Raw genomic sequence first — 22678 nt, 5'->3', positions numbered from 1 at the left:
ATTTTACAAAGGGCCTATGCGCAGGCACAAAACTTCATCAAACTTGAATGTCTGACTTTAGAAAGGGAACAATTGCCAGAGATTATTGGCCGCCTTTTAGGACCTTCATGAGATAGGTTTGAAAAATAGCCAGTGATTCCTGCTGATCTCTGCTGTGTGTACCTGCAGAAAACTATGAATAGGAGAAAAGGACTAGCACCTCCATTAGCTTTTATTTATTTCATTGAACATTTCTGAAACCCCAAAACCCAGGGATTTCCATGATCAAATATCAACTTCATTTTGAGGAAGTGCGGCGAAGTGCTGATCATTCAGCTGAAGTTTATATATGAAAAAAAAACTTAGATTTTTTTCTAGCTGTAACTAGTCTGTGTGTTTGTGATTTTGCCATTTTATATAAATATAGGTAATGCAATTCTTATGATTTCCTTCAACTCTTCTGTTTTAGCTCTCTATATGTATAGTAAAAAAAAAACTGTTGACATGCAAGTCATACTGGTACCTATTAAAACTGGTATTGATGATTATTTTGACAGTTTGGCAAAAGAGTGTTTGGGGACATATTGGGCATTCCATTGGAGTCTGTAATAAAAAAAAAAGAAGTTAGAAACCCAAGCACTAAAAGATAATAGAAAGTATGCAAAGGATCATTGGATTTCAGTATATATACAGCCAGAGAAGAGATGAACTGGCAAAACGTGTTCTGCTATAGAGAATTCATCCAATGTACACTATCTAGTGAATGTTTATACTGGTTAAAGTGTATCTATAGCCAAAACTTTTATATATCTAAAGCCAATTTTTTTTTTAATTACTTTTTGGATAGAGCAGAGAATTGATAAACCCATTGGAGAGTTTCCTCTTAACTTCCTCGCCATTCAGAATATAAAATCGTGCTTCTGTAACATAAATGCACTGACTACAAAAATACGTGAAAGAAAAAAAGTGTTCAATAAAAATGTGGCTTTTCACTTGTTCAATGTAATCTTAAATATTTAAATCGCAAACAAAATAAAAAAATGAAGCAGCAAAAGAATTGTTACCATTTCATTGTGCTGCTTCACCTATACATCCGCCCCATGCAGAAAACAAAGATGTTCCACCTGACAGTGGGAACAACCCACCAGAGTTGATTGGCCTTTTAATTACAGAGGTCGCAAAAGCGCAGAATCCTTTTGAGATCCTAATGCAATCTGACAATTTTTCTTCTTGCAAACTTCATCTCCAGGATGACATAAACCAGGGGTGTCTAACCTTTTGACCTTCATGGGCCACATTGGAAGAAGATGAATTGTCTTGGGCCACATATAAAATACACTAACAATAAGGATAGCTGATGAGCAGAAAAGGTCGGGCAGATCACAAAGTTAACGATCACTGATATAGATAATGTACCTATCTGAGTAATAAAACTTTTTTTATATATATAAAAGTAAAAGTGGGCAACATAAAACTATTGCGATATTTAACCCTTTCATGACTAAGCCTATTTCTGACATTTGGTGTTTACAAGTTAAAATCTGTATTTTTTGCTAGAAAATTACTTAGAAACCTCAAACATTATATATATATATATATATATATATATATATATATATTTAGCATAGAATCTAGAGAACAAAATGGCGATTGTTGCAGTATTTTATATCACACGGTATTTGTGCAGCGGTGTTTTAAAAACAACTTTTTGGGAAAAGGGATACTTTCATGAATTTCTAAAAAATAAAACAGTATAGTTATCCCAATTTTTTTTTATAATATGAAAGATGATGTTATGCCAAGTAAATAGATACCAAACATGTCACGATTTATAATTGCACGCACTTGTGGAATGGCGACAAACTTTAGATTAGAGTTACAGAGGAGGTCTAGTGCTAGAATTATTGCTCTCGCCCTGGAGATCGCAGCAATACCTCACGTGTGATTTGAACACCGTTTACATATGTGGGCGTGACTTCCATATGCGTTTTCTTTGCTGCACGAGCTGGCGGTGATGGGGGCGCTTTGAAAAAAAACATTTTTTCTTATTTTTTTTTATTTTTTTACATGATTAAATTGTGTTTTAAAAAAAAAAATGAAACCCTTTTATTGCTGTCACAAGGAATGTAAACATCCCTTGTGACAGTAATAGGTGGTGACAGGTACTCTTTATGGTAGGATCGGGGTTCTAAAATACCTCCGGTCCCTCCTTTGCACTTCAAAGTATTCAGATCACCGAAAACGGTGTATCTGAATACTGTATATTTTTTAAAATCCGTCGCCATTGGCAACCGAGTAAACCGAAAGTGACGTCATGATGTCACTTCCGTGTTTACATCCAGGAGACTGGAACAAAGTTGTTTCCGAAATCGGTATATGTTCGATCAGGCCTTCAGGTGGAACGGGAGGCCCAGGAAGAGCGGTGAAAGGCGCATCGGTTGTTATACCTGGAAGGCCGATCGCCGGCTCTAAAAAAAAACGGTACCAAGATAATGCCTGCAGCTGTGGGCATCATCCCTGTATAACCCCTGAAAGTGTACACTCGACGGGAATGGGTTAACACTGTTTTTGATAAAATAACACATCAATATCTGGTTGGATGGATGAATTCTCAATGAATTCTCAAGGTGCTCATCAGATATGTTGGTTCTAATTTTGCCCTTCATGTGTTTCGTTCTTGAAGATAGTTGCCCACAAATATAGGTGCTGCCAAAAACTGATGACATGAATAAGGCGTGATTGTGAAGAGTAGGATTGTTTTACTTAAGATAAAATGTATAAAAGTCCAGTAAAGGGACAGTCAATTGTTTTTTTGACTGCATATGTTTGTTGTAATTGTAAACATAATTTACAAAAAAATCCCCCCCCCCCAAAAAAATCTAAATTTTTAAGGCAAAATATTTTTTTTAGAATTGGAGTGGAGGGGGATTAGAACACCTGTCAGTTTTTATTGTGGTCTGTGCCCCGTTAAGGAGATTCACTCTCTCTATTTGTCCTATTTACTATTAGAATTTAAAGTAAAAGAAAATTCAAAATTGTGGGCTGTCCCATCTTGCAATGTTGACCCTAGTTTTGGTGGCTTGCCGGTCCCCAAGGGATTCCCCTAGTTTTCAAGGATTTCCTTTCTTCCTGTTTTGGCTATGGGACAGGAAGTAAACATAAATCTCTCAAATGGGGCACAAATGGTAAAAAATAAACCAACATGGCTTCCTTAATCTATCCAAAGAGAATAAAAAAAGTTTTGCCTATAGTTCTACTTTTAGATAAGTTAAGATTCTCTGTTGGTCCACATAGATAGTCGTCTTGAGCCACAGGTTGGACACCCCTGACACAAACCATAGTGTAATTATTTTTATTTAATAAAACCATAGCGGAATTCTATTTATTTAAATGAACAATTTCAACAAACAGATGCACTTACTTAGGCTAAGTTCACACCTGTTTATTCTCTGAAAAGCGATCTGTGGTGCCAACTGTCAACTGGACACTATGGGGTTGATTTACTAAAACCTGAAGTGTGTAAAATCTGGTACAGCTGTGCATGGTAGCAATCAGTTTCTAACTTCAGCTTGTTCAATTAAACTTTGACAATAAAGTAAGCTGTAAGCTGATTGGTTTCTCTGCAGTGCTGCACCAGATTTTGCACGCTCCAGTTTTAATAAATCAACCCCACTGTGTTAAATTTGCCATGCCTACAACGCAAAATATCTCAGGCGCAGGAAGTGAACTGCCCCCTCCAGCTATATAGTAGGATTTAGGTGGGTGGTGCGTAGGTGGTAAAACAAGGGTTCAATGGCCTGTTTTTATCACACTTATGGTGGCCAGTGTAAAGAAGGCCTATGGCAAGTATATCAAGAACTACGTATATAGCATTTGCTGCTATATCCCCGATGTCCACAGGTACTGGCTGTTAACCATGCACACACTTTCAGCCTCATTCAGTAGGGAAAGAAATGTTTCCAGGCATACCGATTTTCATCACTTGACTTCAACAAGACATTATTAGAAATCTCTCTAAGGCTGGGTTCGCACTAGAACACGCAGTGGCTCACAGCAGGGGTCCGGTGCGTCTCCATTCACCGATTCAGGTCTGATTTCAGCCTGAATTTTTGGCTGAATTCGGACTTAAAACGGACCAAAAGACGCACAGGGCTCCTGTGCAATTCTCCATAGAAAGACAGTCAAAATCTCCCGATATGCGAATTGGATGCAGGGAAAACTGCATGCAATTCGCATAAGTGTGAATTCAGCCTAAAGTAAGAGAAAAGACACCCGCCACTGGAACAAGTGTACCAGTTGGGGGGATCGCCTCTTTATTCCTGTTTAACTAATTACAAATTTGGGATTTTCACTTTCATGCCCAGGGAAAATTGGTCACCATGACAAACATTATGAATCTCCACAACGGGACACAGATGGCAATAAAACCTGACAAGAGTTCTAATCAAAGCTAAAAGATAAGTTTCAGCTTCAGATATAAAGTACTTTAACTTTATGTCACAGAGACACAACAAATAGATTTCCACTCCCTTTCTATCATGGTGACAATGATCTCAATGACAAATGGAGCAGATAAATCTTTCCAGGATGGAAGCAGATCTAAATTACAGCTTTTTTTTCTAATTCTATATTTTGGGCACATCACATGAATAATCAATCAGGCTATAATACACATCTTAGTGAACCATGTAAACGGGAATAATTTGCGTCAACAGTCGAGCTAAACCGTGAAGAATATAACATCCCATAGAAGACATTACTTTCACATCAAATGCAAATCCTTTGCCTATTTTTAGGATATCATTCTTTACAGAAGTTTTAACCCTTCCCTTGATTTAAGATTAAAAGGTTCTTTTTGAGGACCTGATCATTCCTGATAAAACAGAATTTCTCATGTACAGTGAGGGAAAAAAGTATTTGATCTCCTGCTGATTTTGTACATTTGCCCATTGACAAAGAAAGGATCAGTCTATAATTTTAATGGTAGGTTTATTTTACCAGTAAGAGACATAATAATAACAAACATATCCAGAAAAATGCATTTCAAAAAAGTTATAAGTTGATTTGCATTTTAATGAGTTAAATACCTATTTGACCCCTTTGTAAAACATGACGTGCTTGGTGGCAAAAACCTTGTTTGCAATCGGAGGTCACTCCAGAATGTGATTCTTCTTGAGCCACTCCTTGCCTTGGCCATGTGTTTTGGGTCTTTGTCATGCTAGAATACCCATCTACGACCCATTTTCAATGCCCTGGCTGAGAGAAGGAGGTTCTCACCCAAGATTTGACTCTACATGACCCCGTCCATCGTCCCTTTGATGTAGTGAAGTTGTCCTGTTCCCTTAGCAGAAAAACACCCCCAAAGCATAATGTTTGCACCCCCATGTTTGATGGTGGGGATGGTGTTCTTGGGGTCATAGGTAGCATTCCTCCTCTTCCAAACATAGCGAGTTGAGTTGATGCCAAAGAGCTTGATTTTGGTCTCATCTGACCACAACACTTTCACCCAGTTCTCCTCAGAATCATTCAGCTGTTCATTAGCAAGCTTCAGACAGGTCTGTGCATGTGCTATCTTGAACAGGGGGACCTTGCAGGATTTCAGGTCTTCACAGCGTAGTGTGTTACCAATTCTTTTCTTGGTGACTATGGTCCCAGCTACCTTGAGATCATTGACAAGATTCTCCTGAGTAGTTCTGGGCTGATTTCTCACCGTTCTCATGATCATTGAAACTCCACAAGGTGAGATCTTGCAGCCCTAGACAGAGGGAGATTGGCAGTTATTTTATGTTTCTTCCATTTTCGAATAATTGCACCAACTGTTGTCACGCTCTCACCAAGCTGCTTGGCGATGGTCTTGTAGCCCACTCCGGCCTTGTGTAGGTCTACAGTCTTGTCCTTGACACCCTTGGACAGCACTTTGGTCTTGACCATGGTGGAGAGATTGGAATCTGATTGAATGATTGTTTCTATAGACAGGTGTCTTTTATACAAGTAACAAGCTAAGATTAGGAGCACTCCCTTTGGCTGGGTTCACACTATACTACACGACAGTAGTACAACTTGCATCCTACTTTGCTCTGCGACATTAGTCCTACATTGGTCCTACATCCATCTGACTTTCATGAACAGGATACTACTTTGATATGACTTTTCAGATAGTACGACTTGTCCTTTGACCAATCAAAACTAACACACAATGGGAGGGGCTACAGCAGGGGGCAGAAAATAACACAATGTCAATGCCAAAGTCATATGGTTAGGACAAGGATCCGACTTTGATCCTACTTCAGTGATAGTCAGTGGGCTGAAGTAGGATAAAAGTAGAACCAAAGTAGTGCAGGGAGCATTTTCAAAGTCGGACCGACTTGTGTCGGACCAGTTAAGACGGCTCCCTTAGGGAAACATTGATTTTCACATGTCATGCGACATGAGCTGCCAATGTTGGAGCGTTTGTCATACCAGTGTGAACCTGGCCTTAAAAGAAGGCTCCTAATCTCAGCTTGTTACCTGTATAGAAGACACCTGGGAGCCAAATACTTATTTCACTCGTTAAAATACAAATCAATTTATAACTTTTTTTGTCATGCGTTTTTCTGGATATTTTTGTTATTCTGTCTCTGACTGTTAAAATAAACCTACCATTAAAATGTATAGACTGATCATTTCATGTCAGTGGGCATACATACAAAATCAGCAATACTTTTTTTTTTACCCCTCACTGTATGGTTTTCACTTTCCAGCTTGATGGCCCTGAAAAAGCCTGAACTCATACTTTTGACTGTATAGTGTATATAGCAATGGTTGAAGTAAACGTAAACAAATACAGTAAATGCTTTTCGCCAAGAGGGCATGGTTTCTGGAGCATAGATAAGATGTTATAGGAGCTTATGGGGATATTCAACGCGGGCTCCAGCTGTGGTCTTGTGAGGAAATTCACAAAGCCTGCACACTCTGACATCGACAAGAAATTGGTTTGAGATCCATTAGTATCACATTTTACTCCCTATTCATGGTAAATGAAATGCTAATGGTTCCAGGTTTGATTGGTTTGATTTTATCTGACAATTCATAAGCACTGCACTTACATATAAACCTTTCAGAAGCATTATAGCATTTTCTTGTTCAAGCTGTCAGTATCTGTTCTCCAGGAAGAGGACCAGTATTTTTCATTTGACAGTGGAGTGTACAGCAGGAAAAGTAAGGGTCACTTATCCTACTTGAGACAATCACTTTTATTTATTTCATTATGCTTTCTTTAGAATGCAGAGAGAGGAAATGGACTATGCACTGGTAGAAGATCAAGAGGAAAGAGCCCAAGTCTATGCAATGCAAAGATTATACAACCAGGTACTGTTAAATAACTGCTCCTTCAATGACATTCAAAGAAATGGCACTGCCCATGGCACAAAATGCCAGTTTAAAAGACAACAAAATGACATAAAAGAAATAGGTATATTTTTATTTAAAAAAAAACATTTTTTAAATATAAAATATATTTAAAATATGCAGATTTAAAGGATTACAGTGATTTAAAATGCTAAGTTCACCTATGAAACACGTTACAACAGTATTTAGGGTGGAAAATGTAACCTGTTCCGGCTCCTGCCTCCTTTCCCCCCAATTATGGACCCCCCCCACCACTTTCCCTGACAGCAGGTGGGGGTTCATCTCCCTGCACCCTCTGTCACTTTTTAAAAACAGCATGGCTGTGAAGGGCAACACCCACACAGCCACATCATTCATTCACAGATTCCTGTGAATGAATAAACTACAAGTACCATCTCCACCACAGCAGATGGACTTTCAGTTTCAATGGGCTGCGGGGTGCTGATGAGCATTAACACGTCCTTTGTCCCCTCCTCGAACAAAAAGCCTGTACAGAGTTATGGGCCAAAAGCTGGAGGACATGTCTGCAAATGAAAAAATAATACATCCACATTTTTGTTTTGCAATAATATGAGCATTTATTATTGTTTCTGTAAAAGTTGCAGATCTGTTTGCTGTCATTGCCATTGCAAGATGCACAAAAAAAGTAAATGGTACACCACATCTCAGCCTGCAGCCTTGTGACCTCTGTTTACATTGCACTGGGCTGCTGACAAAGCCACTCTTGACTACCACTAGAAGGGCTCTTCATCAGGATGAATATGAATCTAGTGTCCCAAGAGCTGCCCCTAGGTTCAGCTGCAGGCCAAGGTGATAGAAACAAAATTGACTTTTCATGTAAAAAAAATGATTACACTGGGAGACAGCTCATTGGAGGAAAGGCACACACACCCCCCCCCCCCCCCTCCTCCAGATAGGTAGAGACTTTCAGAGCTGTTCTGTGAGTAGAGCAGCTCTGCTGATCTATAGCACCCTCCCAGACACAAAATTCAGGCTGGTTTTATCACATGTGTGGGAGAACTTGTCATAAGTTATAATGCTGATAACAGAAGAACAGAGCTGGAGAAGGGCACAGAGCAGGTGAAAGCCATGGGACTTAGTGCTTTGAAGAGAGATGAGAAAACACTGCACATATACAGTATGTGCCCAGCTCAAATTTCATGAATCAGTTTACATCCACTTGGTAAAACTTACATTTTTTTTTTTCATTTTGAAAAGCGCAAGGGAGGGTTATAGTCCATCAGATTTTTGTTTTCCCTTCACTTCCTGGCCTGAAAGCTCTCTCATTTTCAGATCCTTTAGAGCAGGAGGGTAGACAACCTTTTAGATGTGGAGATCTACCTGGAAAACATGGAAGAAATCAAAGGTCAGCAGGGTGCAACACTTTTTTTAAAGAAATTAGCAAGCCCCCCAATAAACAGTAAGGATGGCAAGATGACTTAATTGAAAACTTGACATTTACTTTCAATTACGATTTTTATTTTCATGTCTGGGCATTAACCACTTAAGGATCGCAATGATTTACTACCTTAATGAACAGGGCATTTTTTGCAATATGGCACTGTGTTGCTTTAACTGACAATTTTGCGGTCGTGCAAAGCTGTACCCAAACAAAATTGATGTCCTTTTCTTCCCACAAATAGAGATTTCTTTTGGTGGTATTTGATCACCTCAGCGTTTTTTGTTTTTTGTGCTATAAACAAAAAAAGAGCGACAATTTTGAAAAAAAAACAACAATATTTTTTTTTCTTTTTGCTATAATAAATATCTCCCAAAAATATATAAAAAAACGAATTTCTTCCTCAGTTTAGGCCAATATGTATTCTTCTATATATTTTTGGTTAAAAAAAAAAAAATCACAATGAGCGTATATAGATTGTTTTGCGCAAAAGATATAGCGTCTACAAAATGGGGTATAGATTAATGGCATTTTTATATATTTTTTTTTATTAGTTCATTAGTAATGCCGGCGATCTGTGTTTTTTAGTGGGACTGCGACACTGCAGCAGATAGATCAGACACTTTTGACACTTTTTTTGGGACCAGTGACATTTATACAGCAATCAGTGTCATAAAAAGGCACAGATTACTGTATAAATGGCAGGGAAGGGATTAACACCAGGGGCGATCAAAGGGCTAAATGTTTTCCCTGGGAGATGTTTCTAACTGTAAGGGGGCTGGGCTGTCTGGAGGAGGACAGAGATCGCTGTTCCTAGTCACTAGGAACAGATGATCACTCTCAGCTCCCCTGTCAGAACTGGGATCTGCTGTGTTTACATTGACAGATACCCATTCTGCCCTTGTGTGGAGCGATCGCAAGGTGGCTGGCGAACAATGTGCCCTCTGGCCACGTGCCCAGTTTTTCGGGGCAGTGCACGCACCTGCTATAGCTATTACATGAAGCGGCGTACAATGACGGTAATAGAGCTAACCTGCTGCACTATAACTGCAGTGGCTGGTCTTTAAGTGGTTAATTCGTCACCCCCAGAAGGCTGATGCTAGAGTCCATCATGAAAGTAGACAATCTGGAACTGCAGGCTGATTTGCTTGACTAATTTCAGACCTAGTTATCTGCTTTAATTTCTGGCCAGTATAAGTAGTATGTAGGGCAGCGTACAGAAGTCAGAAGGATGTAGGGCAGTATCCAGAGGTCAGTAGGTTAGTAGGATGTAGTACAATATACAGAGGTCAGTAGGATGTAGGGCATTTTACAGAGGTAAGTAAGATGTAGGGCAATATACAGAGGTCAGTAAGATGTAGGGCATTATACAGAAGTAAGTAAGATGTAGGGCAGTATACAGAGGTCAAATTTACAGGGCCAGTAAAATGTAGGGCAATAGCATTTAGGGCATTATACAGAGGTAAGTAGGATGTAGGGAAATATGCAGAGGTCAGTAAGATGTTGGGCAATACACAGAGATCAATAGCATGTAGGGCAGTGTACAGAGGTCATTAGTATGTAGGAGGGGGGTCAGGAGAGTATAGTATTTGGGTGTCAGAAGGGCACAGTATAGGGGGATCAGGAGGGCTGGGGAGTCGAGAGAGCTTGGCAGTGGGGGAACAGGAGGGTGTATTATTGGGGGATAAGGAGGGCTGGGTTGTCAGGAGGACACAGTACTGTGGGATCAGGAGGGCATGTGGGGGGTTAGAAGGTAATGGTACTGGGGTTTCAGGAGGGCATGTGCTTGGGGGAATCAGGAGGGCTGGGGTGGCAGAAGGGCATGGTGCTGGAGGATCAGGAGGGCATGGTGCTGGAGGTTCAGGAGGGCTGGGGTGTCCGAAAGATACAGAAGTTGTTTTTAAATGCAGAGGTGCAGGGAAGCTGCAGTGGCAAACCTACATCTACATGCTGATCCCCGCCAGCAATCCTCTCTCACCTTCCCAGATTATATCACCCATCGCTTGGATCAGGGAGGGTGGCCTGGCAGGGATGAGGGTGCAACACTCAGGGGAAGAGCTTGGGTGTGTTCAGAAAGGAGCCCGTCTGAGATATTCTGTAGTCTTTCCCTGCCCCGCAGCTGCACGTATGCAAGAGTCCAGAGAGGTCTCTGCAGCCTAGGATTGGGTGAGCGTGCGCCTGTGCCGCTCTGCCTCTCTAGGGAAAGGACTGGGTCAGCAACACTGGGACGTGTTTGCAAACTATCTGTCAGCGGTTGAGGGGTAGATCGTGATCAATGGGTTGCTGACCCCCATTCTAGATCATAAATGCTACAAGATTTTGTTCACCATACTCTGTATGGGTTCTTCTATAGAAATATATGAACAACTCACTTGGATGGGGTATATTATCTAGCCTAGTACCCAAACTTCAAGACCTGGGTAATCGATTACTAGCAGCAACTCACACACACAAATCGATCTACAAATACTTTATTCAACCTCCTATGTTTTATTAATATTAAGAACTGTTCCGCACCAGATGCATTGTTATACATTTTTCTGCATCTTCCAGTGCAGACATAATTTATACACAGTAAATGAATTGTTCTCAATGTGTTCCTGTTAATGTATTGAGTTGCAGTGCATTATATGGCATCATGTGTGCTATACACGTGATGATGTTTAGTATGTTAAAGCATTAACAATACAGTACTTTTTATCCTTTATTGCATGTCACTCAGCCCTGCCGATCTCTTCCAACCTTTTGAAAATATTCCTGAAGGGTGGGGGGGGGGTGGGGGAGTAGTCACTGAGCACATGTAAACCCTGTAGCAGCATATACAGTTGTTGCAAATATAGGGATTGGAAGTGTATGTAAACCCCCTATCTCGTTTTCAATATGTTTAGCATCATGCCTCACTGTATTCAGTTTTTTTGTCCTAACTATAGATCATACCAGTAACAGCACTTCCTGATGCAGGGTGACAATGCTACACCATTACCTCTATATTGGTGAAAAAGAAGGGGAATTGGGACTTTAAACCTCTGTCTCAATATCAGCAGCATGTTTAGCCTTTCATGTACTCTGATTAAGTTGAGCTGTCCAACTCCAGGAAAATTAAAAATGTTCCCTTGCGGTGGAGCTGTGCCTGCACTACAAGGGCTGATTGCTCATTTAGGACTTGTTAAAGTAGATCTATTTCTTGACTCCTCCACGCTGCTAGATCAGTCCTGGCAGCATCTTCTTCCCAACGTTCCAGCAGTCTAAGGTCCTGATGTCATCAAGACCAATGTAGGATCAAGGCACAGTCCAACGGTGGAGCCTGGGGGAGTGCTTTCTGCCAGGGGAGCGGAGAATCAGGTAATTTTAAAGTGTTCACCTTTACAGAAAATCTGTAAAGGTGACCTAACACTGGACCCCCACCCCACCCCAGCCCACCCCACCCCAGCCCACGTACACTTACCTCCCATGATCCTGAGCTGCCAGTGTTCCGTCAATCCACTCCACTGGTCCAGGGATTGGAAATCCTTGCTGCTTTCTCTCCTCTGCGTTCAGTGCTGCCAGGACTGACCAGATTCGCATGGTCAGCACCATCGCATTGATGGCGCTGACCAATCACAATCTGTCTGGTCTGTCTTTACAGCTCTGTGCAGAGAGGGGAAAAAGCAGCAGGGATTTATGGAGCAGCTTGCAGAAGCGCTGACAGCTCAGGATCGCTGGAAGTAGGTACAGTGGGGCGGGGGTCCAGTGTTAGGTCACCTTTACATATTTTCTGTAATGGTTAACTAACCCTTTAAGTGCTTCTCCTCTCCCCTACACTAAGCAAGTAGTTAACCATTGTAGTGCAGGTGTAGCCCCAGTAGTAGTTGGGCTTGAAGTTGGCTGTTAAGATGTATATCTTATAGATCTGCTAAACAGCCCAACAGCCAACTGAATTATAGTACTCATTAGGTAATGACATGGTATTGTTAACCTGCAACAGAAAGTATTGTTGCGATCAGAATTTCCAAGAACACAGGCACCAAACCAGGTAGTAAAGGCAAACCTAATATATTGTCACCCAATGTGGTTGGTAACTAAGCAAGCAAAAAATGGATTCACAATGGTAATAGCAGAATTTAGTATACAGACTGCTTAAGGCTGGGTTCACACTGATGGGAATTGGATACAGAGAAATGTGAGCCGGTTCACACAGCTCCAGGGTGGCCGCGGAGCGCACAGGAACAGGGTCCTGTGCGTCTTTGGCTCTGTTTCAGGTGCAAATTCAGCCAAAAATTCAGACCTGATTCACAACTGAAATGGTGTACAGGGATGCACCAGACCCCTGCTGTGAGCCATGGCTGCAGCTAATGTGAACCCAGCCTAACAGTAGGGACTAGGCATAAGATGACATTTGGTGCCCAGATCAGCATAAACAGGAGCAATGCCACTTCAAATGCAGCAGTGAGCAGTAGTAAAGTTTTAATCTACAGAGTGCTGCTAGAACTATACTTCTAAAGTGAATTTATGCCAGTGATGCTAGTCCTCGACCAACTGGGCTGGGTATACACTGTCCAAAAGAAAATGAGGATGGTAGTGGAGGAGCAAGAGAACAATGGGGGCTTGCAGAATAATTATTATGGGAGAGGCGGTCTTTTGAGATGTTCTTCTGATGGCTATCATTGGAGCCCTTTAAGATCATTGGTGCAATTTTTACTATAGTCCCAGTAACCTTCAGTATAGGTATGGTATAGTAGTCTCGGCAGAGGTGCAAAGTAGATGTGGTTCATATTCTGTAAAGGTTCGGTATAATGCAGTATAGGGTTGGTATAGGCAATCTTGGTTTGAAATATGTGTGGCATAGAGTGTAATATGGGTATGGTATCGATTGGGTATGCTTGGTGTCCTGCTCTCAGTGGCTCAGTCCCTGCTAGCAGTATCAGCAATGGGCGAATGGCCCTCTCACCAGTTCTCAAGATGCTGCAGTGATCTCTCGCTGTAGAAGGGAAGGTCCCTCAGTCTCTTCTCTAAAAGATTCCGATGATCAGTGGCGAGCTGAAATATGGTGAGTGAATGCTGTAATGGGGGTGGTGCTATGCTGCCCCCTGGTGTACTTACTTCCAGTCTCGTACTTGGATCTCCGCTGGTATAGTTTCCCACTAGCAGGCGAATATCCAGACAGAGGTGCTCTCTCTAACTACCTTGGTGCCAAGAGGAAGAACTTTCCCATGCCGTTTAATAAAAATAATCTCTCCACTCTTTCTACTGCACAGTACCTATTGAGTCTGTAGTGTAAGGAGCCTATTCTTCCTATTATATGGCTGCCGTCTCAAATTACAACTCCTAGGATTCTCAGTGCTCAACATAGAGGCCTATGGGTTTGCTTGCTTTTAGATCTCCTCCTCCTGGCTGTAGGAGAATGATGCAGCATAACATCAGTATCTCAGTAGAAGGGGAGAGAAATAAAAGGTAATGTCTCCTTCTCCATATTGCTGTAGGTCAGCACCTGGCTACATTTGCATCCGATTCAGGAAAGAATATTTGCATACTGTAAGTCATAATGCCAGACCTACTGAAAAATAGAATTTGGGTTTACATACATTTTTAATACTTTTTTTTACACAAGCATATCAAGTGACCTGTTGTATTGGACTATATTAGCTCTTACTGGAGTTCTTCCTCAATTGAATATTGCACATCTCTGAACTAAAGCCTGAGAAGACTTAACCCAGTTATTTATTTTACTAATACTTGTTATTCACTGATATCATTGTGGCAAATAAGTGACGATTAATTTTGCCTGACAGTGACTGCCTGACATGGTGCCATTAATTCTCTCCAGGGCACCCGATTGGCAGCTTATCTGACTAAACGATCCCTGGTACCAGAGGGCATGTTGCAGCGAGTACTCAGCCTATTGCTTCCTGCGAGCTCAGAGAGTGAAATCTCCTCCCTGCTTCATTCACTGGGCCATAAATATTCAGACCGAGTTCCAGAAACTGGCAGCATTGAGGATGGAGCTGACAGCTGGAGGAAGAGGTAAGAGCTTGTCAGTTTCTGCTAGCAAAAATCCAATTGCATTGTATTGTTTCAGGGGTGAAAAAAAAAAATCTATCCTTGGGCTGATAACACAATGTCAACACTCCGCAGGATTCCTAACGAGAAACGATAATTGTTTGCCCGCTTTTTCCTCTGAACATTAACTTTGAATTACCCTTTTACCAGTGAAGGATTCACCTGGGATTACTGAATGTTATTGAAGTGCATTGCCTGCTCTCTACATGTGCCATGTTCAGACAAATAAGAAAGCTCCGGGATATGATGGGCTGATGAAAGAAAAAAGGGGCCCATGGTAGCTGATAAGAAATCCAAGTGTCATTTCTGTGTTTTGGATTACATCTCCAGACCAGCCTTCTTCAAACAAGGTGCTGCTCAGGTTCTTCAGGGGTGCCATTAAAAAAAGCCTAAAAATTGCCCCATATAGAAAGAAATATAAAAAGAAAAATTCAGCACTATAAATTAATAAATGCAATATGTGTAAAGTCTCTATGAAGGGTAAAGAAGGTGCATACATTTATAATGTGACAGTTTGATATAAATGAAACCACAGATATATAAATATATGAATAAGGTGTCCCTGTAAAAATCAAAAATCCGGGTATAGATAATCGGCTGTCAAAATATCACCCTCGGTGTCTTTCCTCCACCAAATATACGAAATGCAAGCACACCAGAGCCTAAAAAATTGCCCAAAGAATTTCAAAATGCTGGCAGGTGGCTCAAACCTGCCTTTTTTTGTTACACAAAGCCACAAGATTTTATTATCTAGCTTTACAATCTTGGGCACCATGCAGAACAACCACTGACGTCCTAACAACTGATGATGTCACAGTTAATAAGAAGCATGTCAGGCACCTGCGGTCTTTGTTTACCCCTCTTCATTAGCACTGGTGTCACAGTAGAGAAATACTGGAATGCTGCTCAGTACCAGTGTGCAAAGGTATATTTGTGTTGTTTAAAAAAAAAAAAAACACTTCTAATGTTGGGTGTCGTGTGTGGGTGCTGCTGCGATATACAAAACAATTTTTTTTTTTTACATTTTAAAATGGGGTGCCTTGAGCATAATTTTAAAGAATTCCTTCATTGAAAAAAGGTTGACAAACTCTAGAACAGGGATCTCCAAACTTTCTAAACAAAGGGCCAGTTTACTGTCCTTCAGACTTTAGAGGTTCTGGACTGTGGCCAGTGGGAGATGAAAATGTTCTGGTATCAGTGGGAATAATCAATGCCCTGTTTTTAATACTAGGGGTAGTAATAGTGCCCCATTATTGGTGTCAGTGCGAGGTCCAGTACCCCATTGTTGGTGTCAGTGGCAAGAACTATGCCCCATTGTTGATGACGGGGGGGGGGGGGATAATGCCCCAAGAGCCATATAAAATCAAGCAAAGGACTGCATCTGGCTGCCCTAGATTATGGGTCTCCAAATTGCGGTTCGCGGGCCAGATGTGGCCATTTGCTTGCCTTTATCCGGCCCTTGGGGTACTAGTCTTTCCACTGATATTAAACACTAATATGACCACTGACATCAACAATTGGGCATCATTTCTGCCACTGACAACAATGGGGTGCTATTTTTCCCACTGACACCAACAATAGGGCACTATTCCTCACCCTAATACCAAAGATGGGCACCACTTACTCCCACTGATGCCAGAAAAAAAATTCTATTCCTGCTGGCCACAGTCCAGCCCACCTAAAAACTGAAGGACAGTAAACTGGCACTTTGTTTAGAAAGTTTGGAGACTCCTGCCCTGGGCCATTCATTTTAACAAAAATCTTCCCATAAGATTATATGTGCATTTAACAAATTTAAAGCGGACCTTTCCCATATTTTACTAAAATTTCCATCAGCATGCATGTCTGAAATCATCCAAAACTGTGTTTTTTTTTTTTAAGTGTCTTTATTTACTTGCTTCCACTTCCTGGTTTCCCTGAAGACACTGATGAGGTAGTCCTGGCTGCACCGATGCCCCCTATCACGTACCTTATCTGCAAGATCTTACAAGATTTTGCAAGATCTCACAAGATTGTTGTACTATGCATGCAGCACATGATTAAAACGCATGACGTCTTGCGGCTCATCTTATGCATCTGTTTAAAGCGGTGTTCTGCTTAAAAATAAAACAAAAAAATACTTCAGCTGCTGACTTTTAATAATCGGGCACTTACCTGTCCCAGGGTCCAGTGATGCGGGGATCGAAGCCCCACTCGTCTCCCCCTCCACTCGGTGGCACTGGCATTGTAACTGTGGGCGCCCAGCTGTGGCTTCACAGCCAGGCACCCACTGCACATGCGCGAGCGGCGCGCAATAATCTGGGACCTGACATGACTTTGTCTGATAAGCGCCTGTACAGACGCTTGCCAGTGGGAGATTGAGCTGGGAGAAGCTGCCCCCTTCCTTTGCCTGGTTGATCAGAGGGGAGGAGGTAACCCTCAGGTTTCCACCAGAGGTAGTGGGCAACTTTCTGCTACTTTGCCGCCTGCATTTTTTTTCTCCCTCCCTGCTCACTTCCTATAGCTATACAGCTTTATCTAGCTGTATCACTCCTTGAACAGTGACAATGTGCTGGGTGTGTGCTGTCACCATGCAATATATGCCATGCATATTTTATCAGGCTCTGTGTTTCTTCTGCAATAACCTCTGTTAACAAATTACTTTAGAATTTACACTGAACTGCACATGCAGTTGGAGAGCTTGTTAGAAACAGTTTATTTTATTTAGCTGAAAAGAGGTTTGTAAAGGGCATTAGCACTAAACATACCCAGGTGCAAAAAAGGGGGCCACTGGTGCAACTGCCAAAAAAAAAAAAAAACAATAGGCAAGAAATGATAAATGAACTAAAGGAGTCTTTTTAGTCCTTGAGAAAAGTCCATAAAAATCACAGTGGCATGAAGTGTAAAATTCCAGCAGCGTCAGCGGGATCTGGGGAGGCTCCCACCAGAAAACCATATATAAACAGGAAAAAGAATGAGAGAAAAGCACCACTACCTAAGTGTAGCATTTATTAAAACATATTGGTGAAATAAGAGAACACAAAAATAAACACTCATACTTAAAAAATATAAAAAATTATATCAAAAAGTCTCCACCAGGTGGTCAGTGGTGAGCAAGCCCCTCCATGTGGATGTGATGTAAGGTGCTTGGAACCATGAAGTTGGCCAGGGGAACACCAGCAAGAGCTGGCAAAAGCAGCAGACCGAGCGTGTATATCACATGGATGAGAAGCACTGTGAACAGCAGGAAAGTGTTGCAGGCCCACGAAATGGGCGTAATGATGTCAGGTGTGATGTCAATGGGAATGGTTATGCATTTTGGGGTGTGGCACCCTTTTTGCATAACCACGCCCATCAGCGATCATACATGACATCGTCACAGCCATTTTATGGGCCTGCAACACTTCCCTGCTAATCCACATTGGTATCATCCATGTGATATACACTCTCGGTCTGCTGCTTTTGCTGGCTTGTAAGTATCTTGTGATTCCCTTCGCAGCTGCACTCAGACTGGAAGGAGGAGGGGCAGCATTACCTGCCAATCGGCTATGTTGAATGCACATGTGGCGGACATGGGACATACTGACAGGAGCAGAGAGAGCGGTGTGAGAAGAGCTATGAACTGCTTCTTCACTGTCCAATCACAGACTAGAAGCCGGGACATGACCTAACTTTATCGCTTAGCTGCTGCAGATGAAAATTCAGGTCACCAGTAGTATAGGTCATAGTAGTATACATCTCATCACTGGATGGAGAATTACTGCTCCAATATATGTTTTCACATTGTGTATTTAGTAGTTTTGCTGGCGTTAAATTTAATGATTTTTATTGATGTATACAGATGTTTATATTGATACACTATATTGTCAGAAGTATTCTGACATCTGCCTTTACACGCACATGAACTTTAATGGCATCCCAGTCTTAGTCCGTAGGGTTCAATATTGAGTTGGCCCACCCTTTGCAGCTATAATAGCGTCAATACTTCTGGGAAGGCTGTCCACAAGGTTTAGGAGTGTCTATGGGAATGTTTGACCATTCTTCCAGAAGGTCAGGCACTGATGTGAATGAAAAGGCCTGGCTCGCATTCTCTGCTCTAATTCATCCCAAAAGTCTGCTACAGGGTTGAGTTCCTCCACCCCAAACATACTCATCCATGTCTTTATGGACCTTGCTTTGTGCACTGGTGCTCAGTCATGTTGGAACAGGAAGGGGTCATCCTGAAACTGTTCCCACAAAGTTGGGAGCATGAAATTGAACTAAGGGTCTTGGTGTGCTGGCGCCTTAAGTGTTCCCTTCACTGGAACTAAGGGGCCAAACCAAAACCTTGAAAAACAACCCCACACCATAACCCCCCCTCCACCAAATGATTTGGACCAATGTACAAAGCAAGGTCCATAAGGACATGGATGTGGAGTTTGGGGTGAAGGAACTTGAGTGACTTGCATAGAGTCCTGACCTTAACCCAATAGAACAAATTAGGGATAAATTAGAGTGGAGACTGTGAGCCAGGCCTTCTGGTCCAACACCAGTGCTTGACCTCACAAATGCACTTCTGGAAGAATGGTCAAACATTCCCATAGACACACTCCTAAACCTTGTGGACAGCCTTCCCAGAAGAGTTGAAGCTCTTATAGCTGCAAAGGGAGGGCCAACTCAATATTGAACCCTACGGACTAATACCTGATGTTAATAAAGTTCATGTGTGTGCAAAGACAGACGTCCCAATACTTTTTTTTAATATAATCTTTATTTTATAATTTTTTTCAATTTCCATACATGTATTTATATTGATCCATAAACCATTGTATAATCTATTGTAATTTAGTTTGTTTTGCTGAATCATTGTAGATTTGATACATGTTGTAAAGAAAAATGAAGCAGCTAGTTGGGTGTGAATTTGCACTTGGTAACGTTACTCTTCTATATACTGCAGAAAACATCAGGATCTGTGGGTGGCTATGGAGAAGCAGATCAGGGAAAGTCTGGCCATCCAAGACGAGGAGAAAAACACATTTCCCCCAAGAAAGAAGAGAAGGTGAGTAGGGATAGGGTGGATTGTCGTCACCAGCCGCCTGTCACAGGCGGCGGTGGTGCTTCACATGTTGTATGGCTTTATAATGATACATCTGTGCACTTTGCTGTAATCATTTGCCTGCTTTTTACTAACTGGAGATGCCGGGTAATAGCAGGCTATTTTCCTTGTCAATGAAAGATTTTGCCTGCAAGCAGTGTCTGTCTTTCAGACAACAACATTGGAGAACTGAAGTAAACACCGTGCATTGTAAAATCTCGCCGGCAATTTCTAGAAAAAAAAATTGATTTCTCCACATGACAAGAATTGTTATCTGTATATGTACGTGCCGCGGTCCATGTTTTGTCAGTATTTACTGTATGTGTCTTGGAATATATAGTGAAACATGGTGACATTGCTTTCTTATAGCCTTGCTGTTCCAGATTCAGGCTCCATGCACAGTAGTGTTTCTCATAAACTCAAAAAAAGCTATAAAAAAAACAATAGATTAAAAATTCTGATACTATAAATACTTCTAGTAGCATTTTAGGAGAATTCGCATTTTATTTGCATTTTTGCAGTACTTGATGAAAAAATATTTTTTTAAAAAGCTGATATTTTAGTAGCATTTAGGAGCATACGGCACTCCAAAAAACTACAAAAACTATTTTCTTGCTTCTCCTAGATGCTGAAGCTCAAAAAATGCTAATAGTCTAAAGTAGTGTGCATGAACACATAGGATCGATAACACTACTTCGCTTCTAGGAGCAGGGGGAAAAAATGCTAATAACAGCTTCTAGGAGCTTAAAAAAATGCTAGTGTGCATTAACCGCTTGCCGACCAGCCGCTGTCATTTTACTGCGGCAGGTCGCCACGATCCCGCAAACTATCGTACCTATAGGTCGGCTCACGGGATAGCAGGTGCGCGCATGTGTCCACTGCACTGTGGGGGTGCCGATCCTCGTGGCCGCCGGTCGCGATGACTGGTAGCCACGAGCGATCGCAGGCACGAGAGGCAGAACAGGGAAGTGTGTGTAAACACACACTTCTCTGTTCTGTTCTGAGAGGGGTGACAGATTGTGTGTTCCTAATAGTCAGTCCCCTCCCTCTTCCGTTATAAACACGTAGCAGGGAACACAGTTAACCCCTTAATCGCCCCCTAGTGTTAACCCCTTCCCTGCCAGTGACATTTATATAGTAATCAGTGCATTTTTTTTTTTTTCTTTTTGCCACTTCAGCGAATTTTCGTGAGGTCCAATCCGTTTAACGTTCATTTACGTTGTCCTCATCTTCACATCATTGTAGCATTAATTTTTCTAGTTTATATCCCAAAAAATTCCTCTCTTTTTTTTTTTTTTTTTTTTTTTTTTTTAAAGGCAAGTATAATGCAGGGAATAGAATACACGAAAAAAGAAAAAATATCAAATCAACCCCTACAAATTTCTCCCTCTCTCATCTCCCTTGCGCCCCCCCCCCCCTTCCCCACCTCCCATCCATCCCCCCCTCTACCTAACTATGCGTGGAGGTTTAAACCTTCTCATATTCTTATATGCTCGGCGTAGCTCCATGATTTTTTACATTTTTTCCACTCTTGCCATATATCTACTACTAACATTCCCTTATCCTCATGGCTTTCCCTTCGCCTAGTCATACGGTAAGTCTCTTCCACTGTATCAATCCATTCCCATATTGCTGGACTTTCCTCTTTTTGCCTATTTTTTGGTATCAATCTTTTGGCTGCATTTAGAAGATGCGGGACCAATGATTCCTGATACTTTTTCATTTCCTCTCCAGTACCATGAAATAATACTACCCATGGGTCCTCTGAAATTGTAATATTTGTAATTTCTTTTATATAATGTAGGATCCTTTTCCAGTATTTATTTATTTTAGGACAATTCCACCACAGGTGGGTCATTGTTCCCAATTCCCCACATCCTCTCCAACAATCCCTTGACTTACTTGGTTGAAATTTGTGAATTTTGTCTGGGGTAGCGTACCATCTAGAAATACATTTGTAATTCATTTCTGCTGTTCTGCTATCGGCTGCTGATCTATGTATGAGTTTAAAAATTTTCCCCTGGGTGCTTTTATCACATTGTGTGCCCACTTCCATTTCCCACTTCTGTATATAAGGCGGGCTCTCCAGCTCCCCTTTCTCGGTTAGCAGCCTATACAACTTAGAGATTATCCCCTTGGAATTATCTGCTAAACAAAGCTTCTCCAGGGGTGACCACTCCTCTTCCGTTTTTAGTGGTTGTGGTAGGCTTCTCACAAAGTGGGCCAACTGGAGGTACCGCCACTCATCTATTCTTCCTAAATCCCCCTTGTGTTTTAACTCATGTAGTGACAAAATCCTTCCTCCTTTTATAAGGTCCCGAACCTGTGCCTTCTCTTTTTTCAACCAATTCCCACTATTAATTTTTAGCCCTGGAGGGAAGTATTCATTTTCTTTTAACTCTATAAGTGGAGAGTTATATTGACTATTCAATTGCTTATATACCCTATCCCAAATCCTAAGTGTATTACGTGTCAAAATATTTGTGCCTGCATCAAGTGTCCTGTGTTTAGGCGATTCCATACTATCTTATTCAACTGTGTTTTACTAAAAACATTTTCTATGTTTACCCATCTTTTTTCCTTATTATTTTCCCTTACCCACTCTATTAATCTCGACAACACGATAGCGTTATAATACTTTTGTATATCAGGTACAGCTAATCCCCCTTGACTTTTGCTTCGTTACAGGGTAGTGAAGGAGACTCTAGGTTTTTTTTTATTCCATATGAATCCCCCTAACAGTGTCTTAATCTTCGTAAAATAGTACTTCGGTATCTCTATGGGGATCATCTGGAATTTATATAAAATTTTTGGTACAATGAACA

General features: G+C 41.4%; 1 protein-coding gene across 1 annotated transcript in view; it reads left to right on the top strand.

The window, feature by feature from the left end:
- EVC2 (EvC ciliary complex subunit 2) overlaps positions 1 to 22678 on the top strand; it is a 287368-nt gene that overhangs the window by 240213 nt on the left and 24477 nt on the right. Inside the window, exons 19-21 of the mRNA XM_077477799.1 lie at positions 7239 to 7326; positions 14568 to 14764; positions 19716 to 19817. Coding sequence (XP_077333925.1) covers positions 7239 to 7326; positions 14568 to 14764; positions 19716 to 19817 — 387 coding nt within the window. The remainder of the gene's footprint in view (positions 1 to 7238; positions 7327 to 14567; positions 14765 to 19715; positions 19818 to 22678) is intronic.

Source organism: Lithobates pipiens, unplaced genomic scaffold (assembly GCF_037356315.1).
Source record: "Lithobates pipiens isolate NorthernLeopardFrog02 unplaced genomic scaffold, aLitPip1_a1.2 Scaffold_13, whole genome shotgun sequence".
Classification (NCBI taxonomy): domain Eukaryota; kingdom Metazoa; phylum Chordata; class Amphibia; order Anura; family Ranidae; genus Lithobates; species Lithobates pipiens.
This window is presented reverse-complemented; position numbering and strand designations above follow the sequence as displayed.